At 58.7% G+C, this 24,855-nt stretch overlaps 1 protein-coding gene across 1 annotated transcript; it reads right to left on the bottom strand.

The window, feature by feature from the left end:
• Positions 1-2,250: 2,250 nt before the first annotated feature.
• Positions 2,251-22,367, bottom strand: TAMALIN (trafficking regulator and scaffold protein tamalin). Its single transcript, XM_077838410.1, has 8 exons — positions 22,191-22,367; positions 12,880-12,929; positions 7,265-7,319; positions 6,322-6,424; positions 5,475-5,568; positions 4,714-4,780; positions 4,561-4,627; positions 2,251-4,308 (listed from the first exon to the last, which is right to left on the bottom strand). The coding sequence occupies exons 1-8, from the start codon at positions 22,365-22,367 to the stop codon at positions 3,851-3,853; spliced, it is 1,071 nt and encodes a 356-aa protein (XP_077694536.1). The 3' UTR covers positions 2,251-3,850.
• Positions 22,368-24,855: the final 2,488 nt, after the last annotated feature.

Below are 24,855 nucleotides of genomic sequence, written 5' to 3'. Positions count from 1 at the left end.
TGCGCAGCTTGGGAATAAATCCACCCCGCACTCGGCCTCGGGTCTGCGCTGCAGACTTCAGGAGCTCAGACCCTGCCCCTCCACCTGCAGGAGGCGCTGTTAGCGGCACAGTGCCCATGCCACCCAGCGGAGCAGCTCGGAGCCCGCACCAGAGCCACTGGCTGCAGCCCCCTAACTACGCGTCGTACCCTCCCCGAGCCGGGGAAACGCAGGCAAGGCCTTTTCCAGAGAGCTCCAAGGATGCTTCCCTAGGCACCGGCCCCAAAGGCCCAGTCTGGGGGGTTCACCGCAAACATCTCCAGGCTCATCCCGGAGGGACAGGGCAGGCTGGGTGTTTATTCTCTGCAGAAAACCGGGGAACAGCATCAGCTGGTGGTCAGGAGGGAGTCAGGATTCCTAGGCTCTAGGCCCAGCTCGGTCATTGACTTGTGACCTCAGCCAAGCCACTTTGCCTCCTTGGGACTCAGTTTCCCCATCTACTTCCCTGGCCCCAGCACTATAGCATCTGCTGGCCTCACCCCCCCTGCGAGGCAGAGCAGCTGTCCCTGCTGTACAGAGGGAACCCGAGGCCGGGAGAGGCAGAGTGGCTGGCCCAGCATTAGAGACAGGGACTCCCCGGCACAGCAAGGAATTGCCCAGCTCTCCCCCATCCCAGGACCCACCAGGAGGCCCCCCAAGCTTGAAACTCTCCCAGGGGGGTTCTGCGCCCACCTCCGCCCCAGCAGGTTGGGGGTGGGGGTGGCGCAGCCCCCAGCCAGCTGGGTTTGCTATAAAGAGACAGAGCAGGCGTTCCCCACACACGCAGTTGCTGCTTCACCGTCATTCACTGCCCACCCCTCCCCAGCACTGCGTCCTGGGAGCGAGCCCCCAGAGCAAACAGGAGCCGCAAAGAAAGCGGCCGGGGGCTGGCATGAGCAGGAGGGACCAGGGCTGGTCTCCGGGGAGCGCCACACGGACAGGATGGCTCCGGGGACACCGCACGTGGCCTGCCTGGGTGGATCGCCACTGCGCCCCTCGGCGGCAACCCGCCCCTGAACTGCCACTGCGGGGGCTCACTGCTCCCGCCCCCCCGCCCCATAAGGCGGCCCCTCCCCCTCCATTCCCCCCACTTACCAGCTGTGCCTCCAGCAGGAAGTTTTCCACGGAGGGAGGCCCATGGCACTTGGGCGGGCGCCGATGAGCCGGGGTGGGCCCCAGCCTTTCCTGGGCAGCCGCGTGTCCTCTCCCCACACCGGCCTCCCTGCCCCAGGCTCTTCCGCCTGCTGCCTCAGGGACTGGCGCTCCGATCCAGAATCGACTCCCAGTCTCCAGGTGTGACCCTGGGCAAGCTGCTCAGTTCCCCACCTGGACACGAGGGGGTTATCCCCCCACTTCGTCTGTTCAGACTGGAGCTCACTGGGGCAGGACCTGACTGCAACACCCGGGCCCGTGGAGCTCAGCTTTCAGCCAGGCCCTAGAAGCAGGAGCAGCGTCCTTGTTACCACCCGTCACCTCCCCCCCAGGTCTGCGCCCACCCTCCTGCACGTCACTAGCCCCGTGGAACCCCCGTCCGGGAGCTGAAGCAGCCTCGCCTGTGTCCAGCTGGGCGCAGGGCTGGCTTGCAGCCCCATGGTGATGGGACGACCTCCCCAGAATCCACTCCCTGCTGTGGATGCAGGGCTATTTTAGGGCACGGCTCACATGCAATTAGCCCGTTAGCCACAGGAACACTGGGACTCCCTCCCAGCTCCAGGCAGAGCTGGAGGAGAGCAGCTCCCAGCAAGGGGCTGGCCTGAGGCACCTGCAGGCTGGGAATTTGGGGAGCAGACCCCACTGACAGTAGGAGGAAGCCTGTCCTGATCAGCAGGATCTGCCCCCCCCCCCCCAATTGATTCCATTTACAGTGCGGGCAAGGGCTGCTGCACGTGGTCAGTTCCCATCCCCCCTTTGCCCCCCAATGAAGGAGTATGGCTGTGCTGGAGAGAGCTCACCCAAGGGCAAAGCGTGGCCCCCGACAGACACAGACACTCATGGGAGGGTTAATAGAGGAGCTTAATGGAGACATCCTCTGAGCCACTCAGCCCATGCAAGCTGCATGGGGCTGGGAGTCCGGACGCCTGGGTTCCGTAGCCAGGTCTGCCACTGACCCCAGGGGAGCATCCTTTCGCCTCCCCGCTCCCCCGACCCACCCCATCCGCCTCGGGGAGGCAAAGGCTTCCCCATCTCTGGAAGCGAGTGATCCAAGGTGAAAGTATAACAGCCACACGCGGATGCAAAACAGTCTTATTGTATTGATCAGAATCCGTGCCAAGCATTTTAACAGCGACATCCGTGTCCGTACAAAACCTCACACCTCCCCCCACCACAGCTGCCCACACACGTGTCCAGCCACAGCCCTGCCCCCCCTCTGCTGTCTACTGCGGCTTGGGGGGTGGGGGCTCTGTCCAGTGGGGAGCCCTCACTTGCTGAGCCACCCTCTTCCGTGGCTATTTCCTGAGATAAGAACCAGCTTTGCTGGGAAGTTCCCCTCTGCTCCGTGGAACCAATTTCTCTCCCCTCCCCCTGCAAGAGGGACTGAGCATGAGGATGGAGACGTAAAGCCGTTTCCTGAAGGGCTGCAAGTCAGAAGAACACGGAGTCACCCTCGGCCATGCAACCCCATCCTGCTCCCAGGCCAGGGCTGTCCGTTCGCGCTGACTCCTCGTCCCAGAGAGCGGACACGCCCCGGTAAGATGCTAGCTCGCCTCTGGGCCAGCCATCCCCAGGGTCTGATCCCGCAGGGTGCTCAGCAGCCCGAGCGTTCTCGCCCGGCCACGCGACAGCCCCCGCACTGCGGTCTCAGAGTGACGAGCAGTTCTGCCGGCATCAGGAGATTACAAAGGGACCTTCCATCACAGGCCTAATGCGTCACCAGGCTGAGCGGTGTGGTGGAGAGACACGGACAGCCCCACGGTTCAGTCACCTTTGGGCCCAGAGCCAGTGCCAGAAGTGGGGCTGACAAGAGCACCAGACTTCGCAGGAAGTCACGCAGAGCCCTGACGCTGCAGAGACAGGAGGAGGATGTGGCTGGAACAGAGCGGAGCTGCTGGCTGCCTTCTAGGGGAAAGCAGCGGGGGGGACCCCACACCTTTCCAGGCCAGGACGCTCCCCGCTGCGTCAGGGGAAGGGGCTGCCTGCTCCGAGATCCCTCTGGCTACGGCTCCGTTCGGAGCACTTGTCACGGCTGCTGCGAGCCTCTGGGGTAGCACCAGGATCCCTCTCTTCCCGGGACAGTCCGGCCCCCTGGAGAGACAGGCCAGCCTCTCCCACGCCTCATGCTGGAGGCGCTGCCTGGGGAAGGAACAGTTGCTCTCTCCTCCCGCAGCCTCCCTGCCGATGGTACCGGCCTCAGGGCAGAGCTTGTTTTGACGCAGCCTCAAACAGGCTCTGACCCATCAGCGCATCCACTCCCCGCAGCTACTGGAGGGGTTTGGTCACAGGAGGCCTGGAAGCAAAGGGCCCATTCCCCCAGGACACCTGAAAAATCACCCCTAATCGCGGAGAGGGGCCCAGCTCCCTCCTCCAGCAGTTCCCACGAGCAGGCACCCAGGCTGCCGCTGGGGCTAGATCCAGCTCCTGCTGTCCCCCCATCCCCTTATGTGTTTCTCCTTCGGGGGTGGGGGGAGGAAGAGCGAAAATCCCCTCTGCCCTTCACAGCAGAGCCTCCCGCCCCAGCACTGAAACCCAGGCCCTGGCCCCACGCTCTGCCCGGGCGCGGGCACCAACCGGGATAATAAATAAATAAATAAACCAACCAACCAAACTTCTTAAAACTTGGCCACTTGGTGGCCCCCCGTGGCCTCTGTGCCCCCGCCCCGGCAGCCAGCGCCCCCTACAGGTGGCTCTCCTCCTCCTCCAGAGAGCGGTTCAGTCCTGGGATGAACTTGAGGAGCCGCTTCCGGAAGCTGGTGTGTTTGCTCTTGCGGGGCGTGACCACGCAGTTCTTTTGGTCCCCTGGCCTCTCCCAGAAGCGGCCCACGGCCCCGTTGCTGCTGCACTTGACGCTGGCGCTGCGGGTCAGGGCGGGCCGGCGCTGGGAGAGGGCTGGGGGGGCGTTGCCCCCGTCCCGCCCAGGGTGCCCGTCCAGGGAATCGGCCGAGTCGAAGAAGCAGGTCTGGTAGACAGAGTCCTCGCTCTCCTCGGCGGTGGTGCTGACGCAGCTGGACGTGCTGCCCGCGTCCGACAGCATCTTCCCCAAGGAGACGGAGCCGCTGGCGAGCCCAGCGCCGTGCAGGCCGGAGCGGACGGATTCCAGCGTGTCGTAGATACTGGGGTCTTTCACCACGATCCCTGGGGGGGCGAGGGGCGTTAGAACAGGCCAGGCGCTGGGACGCACAGCGCAGCAGCCAGCCCAGGAGCCAGGCAAGAGATTCGGGGACTCAGCCACCAGACTAGTCCCCTCCCCGACTGGCCCCAGCAGTTGCCAGATGGTCCCGTTTAGCCAGCACTCTGGGTGTGAGAAAGGGGAGGTTCCCACCCCGCCCCAGCAGCTTCCCACTCCCACAGCAAAACACGCACCCGCAGCCCAGCGCCCCCACTCACCACGCACCAGCCTCTGCTCCTGGACCATCAGCGAGCGGTACTCCCCCCACTTCTCATACAGGCTTTGCTGCAAGACAGACAGGCCAGTTAGAGCCACCCGGCGGGGACCTGGCTGCGGACGGGCAGGTCGCTCACTCCAGCTCACGGCCTCACCTTTAGGTATTGCAGCCGAGCCTCCAGCTCCGCTCTCCGGATGGACGTCCCATACAGCGTCTCCAGCCTGCAAGAGGCAAGCTTCTGGTAGCGATCAACCGAATCGCAGCCCCCCTGCCGAAAGGGGGTCCCCCTGCCAACCTCCCCCGCCCCACGACAAAGGGGGTGTTCTCTGAAGACACCCCCCCAAACCCCTGCAGCAAAGGGTCATTGGATGTTTTTTCAGCTCTCCGGAGTTCAGGCCAGCACAGGAAACCGCCTCGCCAGGTGGGGTCCTTGGGCTGTCCTCGGACCAGCTCATCCACCTCCTGCCCCCTGGCAGCAGGGGCCTGGGGCTGAGCTGGGCCTGACAAAGTCCCGCAGCAGAGGGGAAGGAGCCTTCATTTCGGCTCATTACCAGGCAAAGGGGTCGGAGCTGGAGCAGGCTCCCTCACAGCCAGGGGCACTCCAAGGGTGGCCCGTCCCCCTGGCTACGAGCCCCCCCAGCCAGTGGGGGATGAGCAGGAGCTGCTCTAAGCAAGCTGCTTGGCTTCAGGAGCCAGGCCGCACCAGGGCAGCCCCCAGTCCCTCTGAGGCAGGGGTTATTGTCTGAGGAAGCCAGTTCCCGTGAGCACTGGCTGCTTCCGCCTGCCCGGCCCCACCTCCGGGACAAGCCAGCCAGGCTCCAGAGCACTGGGGCAGTAGATCCCCACCTCCCACATGGAGCACAGGAAATGCAGCCCCAGCTCTCCCGCTCCCCGGGGCGGCTGCAGGCATCTCACCTGAGCACGTTCCCAGAGGCCTTGATGATTTCCACAATCTCGCGGTGTCGGACGCCCTCCACGTTCAGCCCGTTCACCACGGTGACTGTGTCTCCTGAGAAGCAGACAGAGCACTTAGAGCCGCCCATGCCTATGGGCACGAACCTCAGCTCGGTGCCCCCGCAGGGGACTGGCTGACGCAGCTGCACCCTTCCCAGCCCTTCTCCCACACTAACTCCGAGCTCTGCACAAAGGGGCAGGGCAGCCTGAGCCACACGGCACAGAAGGGACTTTCCCCAAGTTAAACTCAGGGCACAACTGGACAAGAACCCACAGTCCTGGCTCCCGGCCACCACAGCTCTAATCACGAGCCCCCAACCCCTTCCCCGGGCCAGGGACAGAACCCAGGAGTCCTGGCTTCCAGCTGGAATCTCGCTGGCCAGAAGCTTCACAAGAACCAGCCCATGGCAGAGCTCAGGGCTACCCCACCCCAACCTGTCTGCTCCTGGAGGGCCCCATGCCCCAGTGAAGTTTGCAGAGTCACTTCCCGCGCTGGGCTGCACCGGGCAGTGCCATGTGTGGTGACATGATAAGGCGGGGGAGACTGCCTGTGTGCCTGGCACCCGCCAGGGGCTGCGTGCAAACAGGAGCGATTGCGAAGGGCAGCGGTTGTGACTTCCCCCTCATACCTGCCCCTGGAAGCCAGGACGCCGGGGTCCCTCAGCCCGCTGGATGCCTTGGTCCTACCACTGGCTCTGACAGGCCCCCCCGTGCAATCATGGGCTGGCCTCCCCAACCTCCAGACCTCGTCCCGCCCCGGTGTGTGAGATGGGGACCGAGCCCCGGGGAGCTGCCGCGATGCACTTACCGGGTATGAGCCCTGCTAACTGGGCTGGGCTCCCCTCGTGGACCCGGCAGACAAAGGTGAACATTTCCACGCTGTTCTGGTCTTGGTGGTGGAGTCCATAGGTCTGGAATGAGCAGCCGCTGCCAGTTTGTTAGTGGGAAGGGCTGAGCGAGCACTGGCCGGCCGGCTAGATACACGGGAAGCCTCCAGCCCCGAGGTTAGCACCATTCATCTCCCAGCGCCGCGTTCCCTCCCCAGGTCTCCGCTACAGCTGAGGATCCAGGGGCTGCCTACGCTGCCTCCCCCAGCTCCGCATCCCTGCGCCAGCCTCCCGCACGTCAGGAGCCGCCCCCCCAACGATCCGTATTTAACCACCATTTGCATAGTGCTTAGCAACGCCCAGCGACGGGGGCCCCCCCATGGGCCCCCAAACCCAGCCCGCTCCAGATGGCTGCTTTGCGTGAGCTGCCAGCCCCCTCCCGCCATCTGAACCGTGACTGAGTCGGGGGCGGTTTCTGTAACTTCGGCATCATGGCTGCTAAAAATAAACTCTGGCTCAGAGACCGTTTAAAAATACTGTCAATGCAGAGCAAGGTCTGGTCTGAAATCGCTGAAACCAGGGCAGCTCCTCCGCCCCGCAAGCATGCTACTGCTCTGGGGAGCAGCGCTGCCGGCAACAGCCGACCACGGCCACAGGGCAACCCCACCCCCGTGCCTGAGAGCCCTGAACGGCTGCGCACCGCTCCGCTGGGGCTGGGACGCCTACACCGGGCCGTGCGGCGCACTGGCTGACCCCCGGCACCACCAGCCGGGAGGGGTGGCGGCTAGGAGAGGCAGCCTTTGGTCCCCAGGGGGCCTGCCCAGCCAGCGCTGCCCGGTAGAACCATGATCCGAATCCCACTTCAGGTCGGTTTTCTTAGAGCGAGTGCCAGCTGATTTCTCTGCCCTCGGGGAGGGCACTCACCTGGATCTCAAACCCAAATGTCTCCTCTGCCTCCTTCTCCAGCGTGATCACCTTCCTGGGGAGAGAACGGGCCATCAGCAGTGGCCTGAGACTCCCAGTTCCGCCCCGCCCAGGGCAGCGTCTCACCCATGTCACTGCAGCACCGGGGATATCCCCCCATCCCCCGGCAGCGTCTCGCTGGCATGGAGCACAGCTACCAAACTCAACCCTCCTTGTCACAGAGCAGGTTCAAATCCCAGTGACGCTTCCTCTCTCCCAGGGGCCTTGAGCCAGGGCCTGAGGCGCAGAAGGGTTAAGTGACTTGCCCAAGGTTACACAGCAGGTCAGTAGCAGAGCCAGGACAAGGACCCCGGAGTCCTAGCTCTTGGTCCCCCTGCTCCAGGTACTGGACTGCAATCCCTCCAAGAGCTGGGGCTAGAACCCAGGAGTCCCAGCTCCCAGGTTTAAAGCAGGAATGATCTATTTGAGGCCAGAGCCATGTTTAATTGTGCAGCTTCCCCAGCAAGGGGCAGGAGGGGGGAAGAGACAGCAACACAGATGTGATTACTTCAGCGTCGGCCCGACCCAGAGCTGAACCCCACCCCCCCACCACAAAAGGGGAATCCACCCTGACTCTCCCTGCCAGGCTCTGTGTCCCAAGCCTCAGGCCCCACCCCGCAGGCCACCCCGTTTCACAGCTGCCCGTGGGCTGGTCCCGCCCCTCCCCGAAGCGTGTTATTTAACAAGCTGCGTAAGCGTCTCCTGCCCGCAGCTCAGTGATTACGCCCCAAATGGGTTTATTCCCGTGCTCCAGAACAATGCAGGCAGGCAGGCAGGCGGCAGGAAAGCGCGTCGTGCCCCTTGGCCAAGCAGCTGCTTCAGCGTTTTCACTGAATTAAGCCTTTGCAGAACACCTCCCCGCTGAGATTCAGTGTGAGTCATGGGCCTTCTCCGGGGCGTCAGGGGGCGCAGAGATAAAGGAACTATCGGCAAACCTGGAGGAGCACCGAGGATCATTGCTGCTGTCAGGAAACAGAGTCTGACTCTACGTGGTGCTGTGAACTTGGAGGTGTCCCTTAACCTCTCTGCACCTCATGTCCCGCCCCCCCACTGAAAATGGGGACAGTGGTGCAGCCCTGTCAGAAAGCCTTGGAGGACATGACATGGGATGGCTCACAAGCCCTGCCCCCCCACACGCTGCCCAAGGGTTACCATCCCAGTCTCCGCGGGAAGGAGCCTGGATTGATGGCAGGTTTCCGCTGGTCCCATTTCCGGCACCCAAAACATCGGGGCTGTGATCGGTTTTACTTTCCCCAGGAGGCGGCTTGTCTGGGGCCCTCGGGATCTCTGCTCTAGCGTAGCTACAGGGCAACCCCCCGGTTTTGACACTACACTAGTGTAACACGTTTATGAGGGTAAAGCACCACTCGCACGAGGGTAACAGACCCCCCCGTGTCTGGGCTCCCAGTGCAGACACGTAACCCAGCTGCAAGCCCCGCTTTAAAGCCAGCGGCTCTGCGGCACCAGCAGAGATTCCCAGGCTCCTAGTGCAGAAAAGCCCTTCAGTTCAGAATGAACCCCAGGCGCCCCTTCCCAAAGGGGATGCAGCTTTTCCCACGTGTAGCTGGCAGGAAAAGAGCTGCACTTCCAGCCAGCCCATTGACTCTAGCCAACGGCCATGCCAGCCCCACCGAGGGGACAGCCCGAGCCCCTGGGAAGCAGCAAGTCTGGGGGGGGGGGTCTCATGGGGCGAGTTAGGACACCACCGCGTACAGCCGGTTTGCAGCCTGGGACAAATCCGGTCCCAAGCACCGCCTCACGCTCCAGCCGGACTCCACGCTGAGGGGCCGAGGGCCGGGATTTTTCCAAAGCCCTCTCAAAAGAGTCCATGTGCGAGAGACAGTGACTCAGCTGCCAGCTGGATCCTGCTGGCACTTGGATAACTAAAGCCGGCTTTGAATTTCTCTTACGTGCGCCACAGAGGCTGGAGAGGAGAGACCTCCCTGGGTCAGAGCCCAGCCCCTGCAATGGCAGGAGCCAGAGTCCTAGGAGGGGAAAAGCCCCCATCACACCCCCGGTTTGCACCGGCCAGGCAGGACAGCAGCAGCCGGCACCACCACAAAATCTGCGGGGCCCTTTCCCAGCTCTGGTGTCAGCCTTACAGAGGGAAAGGATCCCCACACCGTCAGGTTGCTGGCGTTCCAGAGGCCACCGACAGTCTCGTGTGCGATGGGTCATGCCTGCCCCATAGCGGGTACTTAACAAGCTCCCTAGAGGGACCCCAGCCACTCATCTGGCTCATAATGGGTCTTATTTAACTTGGGAGAATTTCACCCTCTGGTAAAGAAAATGCATCATTTGCCCCTGCCCCCACGCAATCACCTGCCATGGCTAACTGCTCAAAATAGCCTTTATTTATAGACTCCTCTTTGTGGTTCAAACACATGCTTCTGCAACTCGGTCATTGCTGTCACGGCCTTGCTAAAGGCCCAGTCCTGAGCAGAGCTTGCAGCTTCCAACCTGGTGGGACTGAGTGGTGAATGGTCACCCTGAAACCCCGGGAAGGCTGAGATAAAAGCCAGAGAGTGAGCAAATCCAGCACTCCGAGAGGAGCTGCAGCCTCTGGGGCTTTTCAGCAGGTTTGTGCCTGGAGCCCAAAGGGTTAATGGGTTTTCCTGGCACGCAGCCTTGGTTTTATGATGCAGGATGAATTTCTGGGCATGCTGGGGACCCACCCTGTGGAAGGTGTTCAGATCCTCTGACAGTCAGGTCCTTGGCCCTGCAAGGCCCCCACCCTGTGTGCTCTGATCCCTTGCTGACTGCAGACCTTTCCAACACCTTGGTGTGCAGAACTATCCCACTGCGTAGAGAAGATAGGAAGTATGGCAAGAGACCACCCTGGCTTAACCAGGAGCTCTTCAGTGATCTAAAGCTCAAAAGAGTCCTACAAAAAGTGGAAACTCGGTCAAATTACAAAGGATGAATATAAACAAACATTAGAATGGAACAAAATTAGAAAGGCCAGGGCACAAAATGAGATCAATCTAGCTAGGGACATAAAGGGTAACAAGAAAACATTCTACAAATACATTGACGCAAGAGGAAGACCAAGGACAGAGTAGGCCCATTACTCAATGAGGGGGGAAAGACAACAATAGAAAATGTGGAAATGGCAGAGGTGCTTAATGACTTCTTTGTTTCGGTTTTCACCAAGAAGGTTGGTGGCGATTGGACATCTAACATAGTGAATGCCAGTGAGAATGAGGTAGGATCAAAGTCTAAAATAGGGAAAGAACAAGTCAAAAATTACTTAGACAAGTTAGATGTCTTCAAATCACCAGGGCCTGATGAAATGCATCCTAGAATACTTAAGGAGCTGACTGAGGAGATATCTGAGCCATTAGCAATGATCTCTGAGAAGTCATGGAAGATGGGAGACATTCCAGAAGACTGGAAAAGGGCAAATATAGTGCCCATCTATAAAAAGACAACCCAGGGAATTACAGACCCGTCCGCTTAACTTCTGTACCCGGAAAGAGAATGGAGCCATAATTAAGAAATCAATTTGCAAAACACCTAGAAGATAATGAGGTGATAAGTAACAGTCAGCATGGATTTGTCACGAACAAATCGTGTCAAACCAACCGCTAGTTTTCTTTGACAGGGTAACAAGCCTCGTGGATGGGGGGAAGCAGGAGATGTGCTGTATCTTGACTTTAGTAAGGCTTTTGATATGGTCTCGCGTGACCTTCTCATAAACAAACTAGCGAAATACAACCTAGATGGAGCTGCTATAAGGTGCGTGCAAAACTGGTTGGAAAATCGTTCCCAGACAGTAGTTATCAGTAGCTCACAGTCAAGCTGGAAGAGCATAACAAGTGGCGTCCCACTGGGATCAGTTCTGGGTCCGGTTCTGTTCAATATCTTCATCACTGATTGAGATAATGGCATACAGAGTACACTTATAAAGTTTGCGGACGATATGAAGCTGGGAGCGGTTGCAAGTGCTTTCGAGGATAGGATTAAAATTCAAAATGTTCTGGACAAACTGGAGAAATGGTCTGAACTAAATAGCATGAAACTGAATAAGGACAAGTACAAAGTGCTCCACTTAGGAAGGAACAGTCAGTTGCACACATACAAAATGGGAAATGACAGCCTAGGAAGGAGAACTGCAGAAAGGGAGCTGGGGGTCATAGTGGATCACAAGCTGAATATGAGTCAACAGTGTAACGCTGTTGCAAAAAAAGCAAACATCATTCTGGGATGTATTAGCAGGAGTATTGTGAGCAAGACACGAGAAGTAATTCTTCTGCTCTACTCTGCGCTGATTAGGCCTCAACTGGAGTATTGTGTCCAGCTCTGGGCACCACATTTCAGGAAGGATGTGGACAAATTGGAGAGAGTCCAGAGAAGAGCAACAAAAATGATTAAAGGTCTAGAAAACATGACCTATGAGGGAAGATTGAAAAAATTGGGTTTGTTTAGTCTGGAAAAGAGAAGACAGAGGGGACATGAGAACAGTTTTCAAGTACATAAAAGATTGTTACAAGGAGGAGGGAGAAAAATTGTTGTTCTTAACCTCTGAGGATAGGACAAGAAGCAATGGGCTTAAATTGCAGCAAGGGCGGTTCAGGTTGGACATTAGGAAAAGCTTCCTAACTGTCAGGGTGGTTAAGAACTGGAATAAATTACCTAGGGCGGTTGTGGAATCTCCATCTTTTGGGATTTTTAAGAGCAGGTTGGACAAACACTTGTCAGGGATGGTCTAGATAATACGTAGTCCTGCCATGAGTACAGGGAACTGGACAAGATGACCTCTCAAGGTCCCTTCCAGTCCTATGATTCTATGAACTCCCACAAGGCCAAGCTACATGTTGGTCCCCAGCCCCAATGGCCTCTTAGCACATCCACCTGCCCCCAGCCAGGGGAGCTAGTTACAAATGGAACGCTTCTGAGGCACTAATTGACTTTGCAGCCCAATGCTGGTTCACTTCTGGCATCCCCACTCGGCTTGGCCTGTTCCCAGGGGTTCAGAGCATGGAAGGAACTAGCGTTCCTGCCCGAGCCCAGTGCAGCTGCGTTTGGGGTGCAGAGGGAACGTTTTAAACTACCCTGAAGCTTTAGGAATTCAGGAAACTTCTCTGATATTAGGCTGGGTTTTTTTTGTTTTGCTGTTGGGTTTGGTTTTTTTTTTTTTTTTTTTTTTTTTAATAAATACCACACAATTAGCCTCCCTCCCTTGCTGGCAGGCCACCATGGGGTTGTTCCCCTTACCCCCTGCCCTGGTCCAGCCCCACAGACCACAAGCTGGTTTGCATGCCTGATCTGGGACGGCTGAGGAGTGGGCACCTCCTGCCATCACAGCCACAACCGGGGGAAGTGTCCTTTACTGTTAACGGCCGACACCCAAGAGCTGATCAGAAACCAGAGGCTGCTTTTTATGAGCCTGTCGAGATGCTAACGAGTAGCCAGAGGCTGCTCTGGCTGGGAGAGGAGGAAGGAGCGTGACACCGCTCCTCCGCCAACGGGACGAGCTCCCCGAAGCGGGCGCTCCAGGCTGCTGTGCTCAGAGGTCAGAAGAGACTTTTGCTGGCCCCGGTTATTGTTTGGGCTAAGGAAGCAGTGTGGCTTACCGGTGCTGCTCCGGGGACTGGCTCAGCGGTTTCCATCGGAATCCAGAGCCCTAGGAGAGAGGGAGAAAACAGAGCAACGTTAGACAGGCCGATCCCCTCCCCCCTGCGCTCGGCGTGCAATCGCAGACACTTCTGCCACGGGACCCCAGAGCGTTGCTGCAGAACTGCCAGGCGACAGAGCACGTGGCCCTTCCCTAGCACCTGGCAGGTGAGCCCCTGAGCCCCCTAACCCTGCTTCCCTGCCCCCGGGGAAGGCAGCTAGGCAGAGAGGGAGTGACCTGGCCCTGCGATCACGGCTAACAGTGTGGCAGGGATATAAAGCCCAGCAAGCTGGGGGATGAGCTCAGACTTGTTGGCCCCTGCTGGAGCCAGGACACAGGACTGGAGGGACCCTCAGGTCTGACCCAGCCCGGCCAGTCACAAAGCAAGTCAATGGCTGGGCCAGGCCCCAGGGATCCCAACTGCCAGATGGAGAGCCAATGCCACCCCGGGCCCTAGCTGCAGGGCACGTGTGAACGTGGAGGGAGGGAGGGGCGGCAGGTTCTGCCTTCCCACAGGGCTGCCACCCAGCATACAGTCAGGTTCCACACTGTGACACGTCTCCGTGTACCCAGGGGACCTGGGCAGAGCTCACCTCTACCCAGGGCCACCAAAACGGCTCTCCTGCACCCCGCCTTTTCCCAAGCCACAGATTCGCCAGGCCACAATCGGTGCACCAGCGACCGGCGCAACCAAGTGTAAAATCTGCCTCCCCCCGCAGCTCCGGCGGGCCCTTAGAAAGGGCTCGAGGGGCATTGGGAAGAGGGGCCGGGCTCTGCCCCTTTGGAGCCATTCAGGGTCAGGCAGCCACCCCCTGCCAAGCTGCTACGTCCCAGACGGGCACCAGCAGGCACTGCCCAGCTCAAGCAGGTGATTTAAGACCCCTCCCAATGTGGAGCCCCCGGCCCTCCAGCATCCACCTCCCGCTCTGTGGCCAGGGGAGCCCTTGGCGGCTGCCCCGATGGGGAGCACCAGGCTGCAACAGCAGGACAAGACACAGCTATTTACTCCTGAAATCAGCCACCCAGCGCCACAAGAGAACCCTGCAGCACCGAGTCTCTGAGCCCGGGTCAGCTGACGCCGGCCCACGGGGCTCTGGCTGCGGCACCGGAGGGGGCAGTGCAGACCCAGGGGCTGGAGCCCAGGCTCTCTGCCCCAGGCCCTCTGCCCCAGGCCCTCTCAGGGTTTCAAAGCCAGGGCCTGACCCTGATCAGTTCCACTGCAATGTTCAGTCCTGCAGCTTGAGTCAGCTGACCCAGCCGGGGGCCTCTTCCGGCAGGGTACAGGGACCCCGAACACTGCAGGCACTGCCCAAGCCTGCGACCTGCCAGCGTCTCACAGCATCCAGCCCAGGCACTGCGAGACCTGCCAACAGCCCCAGGAGGCGTCAAGCCAGTCGCGTCCTGGCTCCATTCCCGCCCCAGCCCGATGCTAGGGAGCAGATCTCACGGCAGGGGGCGCTGCCCTTTGCGTGAGAGGAGACACCAAAGTCCCGCGGCGCTTTCAGATCCCATTGTCCCTCTTCGTGAGAGGGACAGCAACCTCGGGAAATTTTAGCTGGGCAATTACCCGCCCCCCACACCAGCTTTCCTAGTCCTGCCTGCAGGGAAATGGTGCACTGGGCTCCTGAATGTGCAGGGCGGATGGGTCATTTCAACAGTGGCTGCACGTCACCCCAGATGCAGCTGCATTTTGGCAGCGGAGCAAGTGACGCCTTGACAGAGTTTGTGAAGCACTTGGGAACGAAATGTGCTACAGAGGACAAACAGCAGGCCCTGCTCTGGCCGCAAGCAGATCCCACCAGGCCAGGGGACAGATTAAATCATGCTTTGATTTAAGCTGGAGCTTGCATCTGTTTGACACTTGTCCCCCGTTCTGACGTCAAACGGAATCGCTGGATCCTGTCACGTTCTGTACATGGCGTGCCATGGCAAGCGCTTTTTGGGGCTGGAAGACGAAAGCCCCGCGGACAGAAAGCCCTCTTTGTTTTACTCCAAAGTCAGATTTTTAATGCAAAATTCAACAATCCCCCTCATTGTTGGTCATTTAAAAAACGGGGAACCAACGCCTGACGGGAGGCACTGGCAAGGCAGAAGAATTAGTATAAATGGACCCCCCCAGAGGTGGGCGGCCCCAGAACCCACTTCATAGTCAACTGTGAGAATTTCAGACATCTCGGCCGAGGCACAAACAGCGGCCGACTATAAAGACGGGGCTTTGTCACCAAGTGTCTTTTTTTGCTGCTCTTTGGTTCAACCCGATCCCCACTCGCAGAGGCCACGAAGCAGACAGCAGGTTTTTATTAAACTGCCTTTGAAAAGCCCAGCCGCCCAGCACAAGTGGAATTTAGTTTGAAAATAAACACTGGGCTAGAACGTTGCCCCAAGCTCCCCGGATCGCCAGCCAAAGCCTCCGTTTTCCCCCGCAGTTCGACTGCACCATCAGCCCAGCGTACCTCTCCCACTTAGCACCCTGCCCTCGCAAGTCGGGCTCATCTTCCTTCCTAAGGCCGGGTCAGAGAGAAGGGCTGCCCACGGGCGGGCCGGGCTGCCACCTGCCGAATGCCACCCTGGCCAATTCCGTAGTGCTAGCGGGCAGAACGCGTACACACAGCCAGCCCGGTCGGGGACGCCGCTAAGATGCGAGCCGGCCAGCCAGCTGAAGCCCAAGGAGCCCCTGCAGCCGCCAGATTAGCCAAGCTCCTGCACCATGGGAGGAAAGAGCACAGAGAATAAATAAATACTCCAGAGGCCTGGCCACAGCCCTTCCTGAGTGGAGCAGAGCGAGGCAGCTTCAGACGGCAGCCAGCTGGGAGCTGCTGCTCTATCTCCAAGGATAAAATTTAGCCCCCCCCCGCCCCGGTCCCCCATTTGGTCCCTGATAGAATCAAACAATTAAGCAGCGACCATGGACCTGGTGTTGCCCCATGTAATTAAACAGGCTCTTGTGCCAACACTTGCTTCCAACACAAAGCCCGAGGCAGCTCGGACAGACACCACGGCCTGGGGGTGGGGCACTGTTACTTCTGCTGGGCAGGCATGCAGGTAACGATCATAGAATCACAGACTACCCAGGTTGGAAGGGACCTCAGGAGGTCATCTCATCCAAGCCCCTGCACGAAAGCAGGACCAATCCCCAACTAAATCATCCCAGCCAGGGCTTTGTCAAGCCTGACCTGAAAAAGCTCGAAGGAAGGAGATTCCACCACCTCCCTAGGTAATGATGGGCCACTGCCAGGTCTACCCTCCCCAGCTGGGACATGCTGGAGTCAGAGTGGAAATTTAATCCCTTCCCCCTTCCCCCCCCAAAACAAGGGAGGGAGCTCTGTGCTCGGAGGAGCCGGGTGCTGATAAAGTTACATCAAAACTGACCATGCAAATGGCTCTGCGCCTCCTATGGAAATCCAGGTTTTGAAAGTGAAATGCGCCGGTCCTGCTTCCCGACAGCTCCACAAACAAACCACGCGGTTCATCCACTCGCCAGCAGAGCTGGTTTCCTGCCTGGGGCTGGAGGCACCAGCGCCTGGGTGAGGCCTGGCTTGCCACTATCCGGCTTTCTTCACGTTTCTGCACAGCTGAGTCTCAGCCTGGAAGACCCCAGACCGTGCACACAAGAGCGCTCGCAAGCCACTGGAGTGCAGCTGGCTCAGGGGTGTCAGGAGGTACAGCAGTGGGGGGCGGGTGGGGGGAGGGGAGATTTGGGTAAAGGATCAGGGGAAGGCAGGCTGTTATCATTAGCATCCAAGCAGAGAAGTGCAGGGTCTTCCCACTGTGACCTGCCCAGAACACACATCTCTGTCCTCCAGAGGTGCTGAGGAGCTAAGTGGATGCAAAGGCATAGACCCAATGCACTGTGCAGCCAACCCCCTGGACGCATACCCTGTGCTCTGGGGATTAAGCCCCAGATGCACTGAAGCCCTGTTCTGGCTAATGCTTGCTAGGTCGTAGTTCCCTCTGGCACCAACACAAGGCCTGCTGTCCCCTTTGCGCTTTGGCAGCCTTTTGACCGTTCCTTCTGCCAGCTCCAGGACTCTGCATTGAGTCAGCCCTCCTGGGCTTGGAATCCACTGCTCCAGGAAGTCCAACCATTTCAAACATGATGATCCGACCATGAAGCCATCCCCTCCAGCAGTGACCCCCCTCAGGAAGTTTGATGTGGAAACTATTCCACCCCACCCCTCCCCACCAGGAAGCTAAGAGTGCAACTCCACAGAAGCTACATCCATGACTTCCTAGTTTAACTTCTAGTTTCTTGGCAGAGCATCAGCCTCTAGATTCACTTCTCTTCTGAAGATCTTTGCATCACCAGCCTCTCGGCTCCCCCTCCCTCCGCCCCATCTAGCCCCAAGCCACTTTCAGGAAGTTTCCTCGGAGACTGAAAGTCTCACTTGCTTTGAGGGATGGCTAGGAAAGTTTGTGCAATGCCTCTGAGTGACGTCTGTCTGTGCCCCGAGCGCCAGCCTATGGTTCAGCATGGAAGGGGCGTCCCCCACAGCTTGAGCTGCCAGGAGCCTGAGTTACACCCAAGAACAAGTGCGTAAAGCACGCAGAGTCCTAGAGAGAGAGTCAGAGTGTAGGGCCAAGAGCTCCCACGCTCTGGGGGGACCAGAGCATGGCCAGCTGAAGGCAAAAGGGCCAGTCTGCCCTGCCAAGTCAACACCTGCTGCCTTCAGAGCCCTCCCGGGTGCCTTCCCTCCTGGCCACAGGAGTCAAAACTCCAGTGACTCTCTCCTGCCGGCCTCCCAGCACATCCTGTCTGATCTGCCTCGCTCAGATTGCAAGTTCAGTGGCCCTGGCCTAGCACTCAGAGGCGGTACTAGCAGCCTGCGCCCAGTAACACCCCGCTCCTCTTGCGCTCTTCACCCAGGGGAAGCCAGAGGAACGTGCAGAGCGGTATTATCCCACTTTCCGGCTGGGGAAGCTGATGTGAAGGGGACATGCCCTACTCAGGGTCACAGCCAGTCAGTGGCAGTGTTGGGCGCAGACCCGAGAGCCCTGACGCCCAGCTCTGCATCAATGGGCAGCCTGCGCCCCGGGAGGCTAGAATCCGAGAAGATGCTGTTTGAGCGACAGGTTGGTGCGTCTGTATCGTTCACTTCCAACTGGTTCAGTTTGTGAGACAGGAGTTCTCAGCTAGGGGTGCAAACTCAGCTTTCTACGTGGGCACCGAGGGGGGGGGGGGGCGGGACGGGACAGCATAACTTCACAGATACATAAATCCCCCAACCGCACAAGATTGCGGCATCCGTATTTAGGCGACAGTTTTTCTGTCTTGGCAGGAGACAAGAGAATCTGCTTTGCTCTTCGGCAGCTCTTGACGTCTGACTAGACAGAGAGCGCCTAAGAACCACCCCCCCACCTCAGCAAGTTACGCTGATGTGGCTTAGTCACAGAGATCAAAAAGGCAACTAGACATGGCTTCCACAGCTCTATTCCTGACCGCACACGTTAGCCACCCTGAGAAAAGCTTATTGAAAAAGGGAACCTGAGAAGTCATTTGTTTCTTTGTCTCCCCCACCAATTGTTTCGTGATGTTCCTCACTTCCTGGACAATTGCGTCACCGTGTCCTGAAGCGGTCGTGACACCCGGACACGCAGAGCCAAGCCTGCCGTGCCATCACAGGCTCCCCTGAAAGATCTAATCACATGCTCCCAAAAGCTGATCGCTTAAGAACTTGTAGCCTCTGAGAGAGGCCTGGCCTCACCAAGAGCACTGCATTCAGAGCTCCTGGTGAACAGCCGCTGAGTGTTTCCAGGCTGCCACGGGGGTGGGAAAGCTGGACAGGAAGCGAGTCCTTATTTCTCCAGTAACACCCTCACACCCGCCCCCCCCCCCACCGCTCCAATGCCTGCATCTCACTCCGTAAAAAGCACATAACTGACCGGTGAACTCCCCGCTAGAGGGTATTACTAAGCGAAGCAAGTGGTTTCAACAGCTGTCAGAAGAGGACTGAACACTGGACTGTAGCCAACGAGGGGTGTTCACACTGAAAGCACAGCCTGTGTTCTGATCCTAACCCCCATCCCATCCCTTGCTGTGCTGGGTCTAACTTGGTCGGCATGTTCTTTGGACCTGTCTTTGCCTGCAAAGCACTGTGCTGTAGGAAGGGTATGAAAAACAGCATCCATTGTCCCAATACTTAAGTGAGCACTATAAGTGTTCTCGATCCTCATGCTTCTAGCCATGGCTGCCAGCAGGGGTCAGGAAGGAATTTCTCCTCCCTTGCTTGTCACTTGGAAATCTGCACAGCTAGGGGACGTTGTGGGGTTTTATGGCTTCCCCTGAAGCACTGGCCACAGGAAATTGCTCCAAAACAGGTACTAGCTTCCAGTTCCTTTCCAGGTGGAATTTAAGGGGTTTCATGTGACCTGACTAAAACCCTACAGGTTGAGGGATATCAAAGGCAACTGTTGATGGCAAGTTGATTATAAGGACAATTTATATTGTGAGAGACAGCGTCTGTTTTGGGGCGGATGGGAGAGTGTTACGGACGCTTGTCCCTATGCTCCTATGACTTCTAGCATGCGCACAAGCTCCCAGAGCCCTGAATAAGTGTTTTTGACACAAATACATGCTGACGAGACAGGAATGCTCACACGAGAGCAAACTGTGGGCTACGCTCCCGTAGTTCTGCCGACTCGGCCCTTTCTTTCCCACCGACAGCCAGTTCTCTCTGGGCAAAGTTTTGATAACTTGGTTCAAGACATAGAAAACTTTTTAAACCAAGACATTTCAAACACTTCACTTTCCAGCACCCTAATATTTACTCTCCCATCATGCCCAGCAGATTAAGCCAGTTACCAGCTTAAGCCCCAGTTTTGGAAGCAACTCTTTTACATGGAATGCCAGGATTTTTTTCCAGGGACCAGCCTAAGTCAGTTGACAGCCTTAGACAGAACGTCTCTCAGACCACGAGGGGCGAAATTTCTTGAAGTTATTTTCCTCCATGTTGTGTAAAAATTTTCAGTGACCCTGGCCACATAATGAGCCTAAGGTGTTCTCTTTCCACTAGAACATGTCATGTCAGATTTAAGCCCCACACTTAAGCGTCATGTATAATCAGCTTTTACAGAGGTCAGTGGAAAATTCATGAGGTTTTTTTTTTGTTTTTGTTTTTTTAAAAAGAGTTCCAGTGAGGAGTTAGGGGCCCAAACAATTCCCTGCATTGTTTACAACCCAAGCATTGTGGCACTGGGCTAGGGCATGAAAAGTTGGTAGTGAAATGACCTAGAGAGGACTATAACAAAAGCAAAACCAACTAGCTTCTTCATTGCCTTTGTTACTGGTCCTTTGTTACTGTGAGAGGCAGGCAGGAAGGAAACCAGCAGAGAGCCAGAACTGTATCAGATCTTTGTAAAGCTTTACATCTTGAGTTTAACCCATCAGCGTCTCTATGAGCATTAAGTGGAACATGCCACTGATTTATATGCAAAAAAAGTTACCCTCCCATATCCCCTCCTCTCCAAGTTACACAGAACTCCAGCCATGTAGAGTCTGATGATCAACAAGGGGGACAAGTTGTCTGCATTGACCATCTGCTCCCAGGAACTGCCCGCTCAGAGCAGTGGCCCTTCTAGCCCAATGTCCCATCTCCAGCAGGGCCTGGCAGCGGCTGTTTTCAGAAGATGCGAGAAAGCCTGTAGGGAGCAGGTACAGGAAAGCCTGCCCGGCGGAGGCTGCTCCTCCCTAATGCCCACCCCGCTGGGGTCAGTTCAGACCCTAAAGCAGGAGGATTTAAACGCACCCATCTCCGCGGCCCCAGCAGCACCACAGGCCCCGGGTTCCGGATGCTCTTGGAGGGCTGAGTCTCAGTTAGGGGAAGCTGGCCCTGAGGGTGCCATAGGGCCAGGGTGGCATCACACACAGGAGGGATATGCCCTAGAGCTGGCGGGTCCCTGGGGGCTGAGGGGAACCTGTGGCCTTTCCCTGCATCCCACGCACCGTGGGTGGGGAGGTAACGCATTGGGACAACACAAGGTGCCGGCTGCACCCCAGGGAGGAGACAAGTCAGAGAGGGTCAGGCAGGGCTTGGTCCAAAGCTCGTGGGCCCAGTGGGGTAGGAGGTTCAGGGGCAGCATCCATTTGTACCTAATGGGTCTGGTGGGGTGGGAGCTGGGAGGGTCTGGGCTCGATCCCAGTCCTGGAGGGAGCACTCAGGAGTGGGGGTGGGGTTTGGTCCCAGAGCAAGTGGGCTCCAGGGCAGGGAGGTACTGGGGGGCGTCAGCATGTCAGTCCCTACCTAGCGGGGTCAGTGAGGTGGGAGGCTTGGGGGCAGAGAGGGTTCGGTCCAGGGGGGTTTCGGCTTGGCCCTGCTCCCAGTTTGGTCTGTACCTAGCGGGTCTGGTGGGATGGGAAGCTCAGAGGCAGGAGGGTCCAGACCCTGGGGGGCTCAGGCCCGGTCGGGGGGTGGGGAGTCTAAGGGGCAGGGAGGATCCAAACCCTGGGGAGCTCGGTCACGGTCCGATCCATATCTAGTGGTCCCGGTCGGGGAGGAATCTCAGGGGCAGGGAGGGTCCAGACCCTGGAGGCTCGGTCCCTGTCCCACGGGGCAGGGGGGGTGGGCGCTCGGTCCCGGTCCGGTCCGTACCCAGCGGCCCCGGTCGGGGAGGGATCTAGGGGGCAGGGAGGGTCCGGACCCGGGGGGCTCGGTCCCTGTCCCGCGGGGGGGCGCTCAGTCCCGGTCCGGTCCGTACCCAGCGGCCCCGGTCGGGGAGGGATCTAGGGGGCAGGGAGGGCCCGGACCCAGCGGCCCCGGTCGGGGAGGGATCTAGGGGGCAGGGAGGGCCCGGACCCGGGGGGCTCGGTCCCTGTCCCGCGGGGGGGGCGCTCGGTCCCGGTCCGGTCCGTACCCAGCGGCCCCGGTCGGGGAGGGATCTAGGGGGCAGGGAGGGTCCGGACCCGGGGGGCTCGGTCCCTGTCCCGCGGGGGGGCGCTCAGTCCCGGTCCGGTCCGTACCCAGCGGCCCCGGTCGGGGAGGGATCTAGGGGGCAGGGAGGGCCCGGACCCGGGGGGCTCGGTCGGGGAGGGATCTAGGGGGCAGGGACGGTCCGGACCCGGGGGGCTCGGTCCCTGTCCCGCGGGGGGGGCGCTCGGTCCCGGTCCGGTCCGTACCCAGCGGCCCCGGTCGGGGAGGGATCTAGGGGGCAGGGACGGTCCGTACCCAGCGGCCCCGGTCGGGGAGGGATCTAGGGGGCAGGGAGGGCCCGGACCCGGGGGGCTCGGTCCCTGTCCCGCGGGGGGGGGGGCGCGCTCGGTCCCGGTCCGGTCCCTACCTTACGGGCCCGGGGCAAGGTGCCCCCGGAGGCCGCCAGCGCCCGGTACATCTCGGCCGCCCGGCAGCCGCCCAGCGCCGGGAAGGGGCCGCCCCCCGCGGGGCCCGGGTCCAGGGCAGCTGCCCCCGCCGCGTCCTCCTCCTTGGGCTGCAGCCGCTGCAGGCGCCGCAGGGTCATGGCCGGGCGTGGGGCGCGGGCGGCCGGCGCACGAGGCTATATCGGCCCGGGGGGGGCGGGGCGGGCGGAGGACACGCCCACGGGGAGGGGGACACGCCCCCTTCCACACAGGCCCCGCCCCGGCAGGGAGAGGCCGCCCCCCTTTCCACAGGGAACCCCGCTGCGCCACGCCCCCTGGGCGGGGAGACCACGCCCCTTCGATCACACCCGCGATCCTGATACAGGGGGAGGCCACGCCTCCTTCTACGGACGCCCCGCCTCTAAAGATGGGAGGCCACGCCCCCATCCAGCAAAACTCCACCCTGTGGCTCACAAACCACGCCCCTTCCGCGAGTAAAGCTGGCCCCTGGTTCAGAAACCACCCCAGGAGCCCACCTCCATCCAGGGACTCTCCTCCCCATGGCACATAAACCCCGCCCCATTGGATATAAACTCCACCCCCTTCAGGAAACTCCTCCCCTGGACACATAAACCCCACCCTCATAACGGTTGCAATTGCAAAGGATAGACGCTGGGGAGCAGTCATGTTTATTCCCTGAGCCTGGGGCATCCAGGTTTCCTCCTGTTTAGGGGAGGAATCCAACTCCGGTGGCCAGGGTGTGATTCCACGGCTGCTCTCTCGACACCCCGTACGTGGCAGCTCATGCACTCTTGGACAAGAGCGCTTCCGGTCTTCAGCCCTGCAGGGACGAATCTCAGCGCTGCCAGGGAGCCAAAAATCATGTCCTTACAGAGTGGAAGCCTCAGTGGTCAAGAGCCTGACGCGCTAACCTCAGGAGCCCATCGCTGCACCTGCTTCCTTGTCCACTTGATCGTAGATCCTGGACCAGGCTCAGCAGCCCACTTGACCGGGCTTTGCCTGGGTTCCTCCCCACCCCGTGACAGCATCACAGACAATAACCCAGCCTGAGGACTGCAGCGCCAGCCTCCAGGGGCCAGCCTGTGGTTACAGGGGCCAGCCTGTGGTTACAGAACCTGGGTGTCACACGCTGACGCCTGCATATGAGAGAGAGAGAAGAGAGGTTTCTATTAAATTTATTATTATTAATTATTATTATTAAAAGGGGGCCCATGAGCAGCGCCTTCGGGTGTCCAACTTGATACGTCTCGAAGGGAGCTGATTTTCAGAGGAGTCCATTTCAGGTGACTCGAGTCAGACACCCAAAACTAGACACTGGGGAAAGTCTTGGCTGGTGTATTTCTCGGCATCCCCCGTGACATGGAGTTATAGCGAAAGAGGCACTGTCTTCTTAAAACAGTCGGATTAGCAATGCTAAACTCATTTGAAACTCCTATATTTACTGTATTGTTCACCAATGATGTGGCCCCTCCCTTCTCTTTGTGCATTTCTTTCATCTTGGAAAATGGATTACGGGCTTGTCCATGTCCTGATTTGGTCGCCATGCATTCACCAAGGGCCAGATCCTGGAGTGGGGTCCACAGGTACAGAGCTTATTGCAAGATCAGGGTTTCACACCCTTCCTGCGGCACCATTTGGTAGCGAACACAAGGGAATGTTTAAATCCAAATAGAACTGCTTTCACTTGAACGTCTATCAAACAAATAGGTTAACTCATTTCTATTCATACCAGCCTCTGTAAAGAGGGGTTTTGTTTTGGGGCCACTTGAATGTGCCCCTTAGTCAATTAACGCTTTTCCTTTTATTATTTACAGGACATAAAGGTCCCAGCCAAGCTCAGGGCCCTGTTGTGCCGGGTGCTGCACAAATACAAAATGAGTGACAGCACCTGCCCCGGAGAGCTTCACATCCAAACAGCCAACCATGCTGAGGGAAGGGTTATCATTCGTTTTACAGATGGGGAAATGAGGCCCAGAAAGATGAAGTGAATGGTCTAAGGGCGCGCAGGAGGCCGGGGGCAGAGCTGGGAGTGGAACCAGGTGCCCTGTGTCACAGTGCACTGCCTTGCCCACAAGATCCATTTTCCTTTAACACTAAAACCGAGCTCAGCCAGTGACTGTTTTACGCAGGTCAGGCGTAGGCCTAACCACAGTGACCCTTGCACTAACAGGTCTTTATAGGAAGCCTCAAAAAGGAGAAGTGAAATACAGAAGTGCAGAGCCACGTTCTCCCCCGGGACACGCACACATGGGTGTGAGCTGCGTGCGCCCATTGAACTGGACACTTGCTGGCACACTCGTAGAACCTCATTAAGGGTTATAGTGTGTGAAGGGGACACGCACATGTGCCCCCTTTTGGACAGGTGGGGAAACTGAGGCATAGAGCACTTGGCAGCCTGGTGTTCAGAGATGCCGAGCATCCGCAGCACCTCTGAAAGTCCGGGGTCTGAATGACTTGCACGGGGCACACAGCAAAGCAATGCCAGCCAAGAAGAGAAGCTGGGTCTCCCATCACCTAGGCTGGTGAGCTAACCACAGGAGCTGCCACCTCTGTAGCTTTAGTCGCGGTCCTGGACTCCTGTGAGGGAACCCAACCCAGATTTTTCTAAGGGACACCAGGGCTATGATA

This window comes from Eretmochelys imbricata, chromosome 20, assembly GCF_965152235.1.
Source record: "Eretmochelys imbricata isolate rEreImb1 chromosome 20, rEreImb1.hap1, whole genome shotgun sequence".
Classification (NCBI taxonomy): domain Eukaryota; kingdom Metazoa; phylum Chordata; order Testudines; family Cheloniidae; genus Eretmochelys; species Eretmochelys imbricata.
Note: the sequence above shows the minus strand (reverse complement) of the source record. Positions and strands in the feature narration are given on the sequence as shown.

Bases quoted from the DNA above. Each gene is read 5' to 3' on its own strand.
- TAMALIN (XM_077838410.1), bottom strand. From the start codon at position 22,367: ATGACCCTGCGGCGCCTGCAGCGGCTGCAGCCCAAGGAGGAGGACGCG. The intron at 4,781-5,474 runs GTGAGATGCCTG...TGCCTCTTGCAG, and splicing joins GCCTCTGGGAACGTGCTCAG to GCTGGAGACGCTGTATGGGA. The intron at 4,628-4,713 runs GTGAGGCCGTGA...TCTGTCTTGCAG, and splicing joins CTCGGCTGCAATACCTAAAG to CAAAGCCTGTATGAGAAGTG.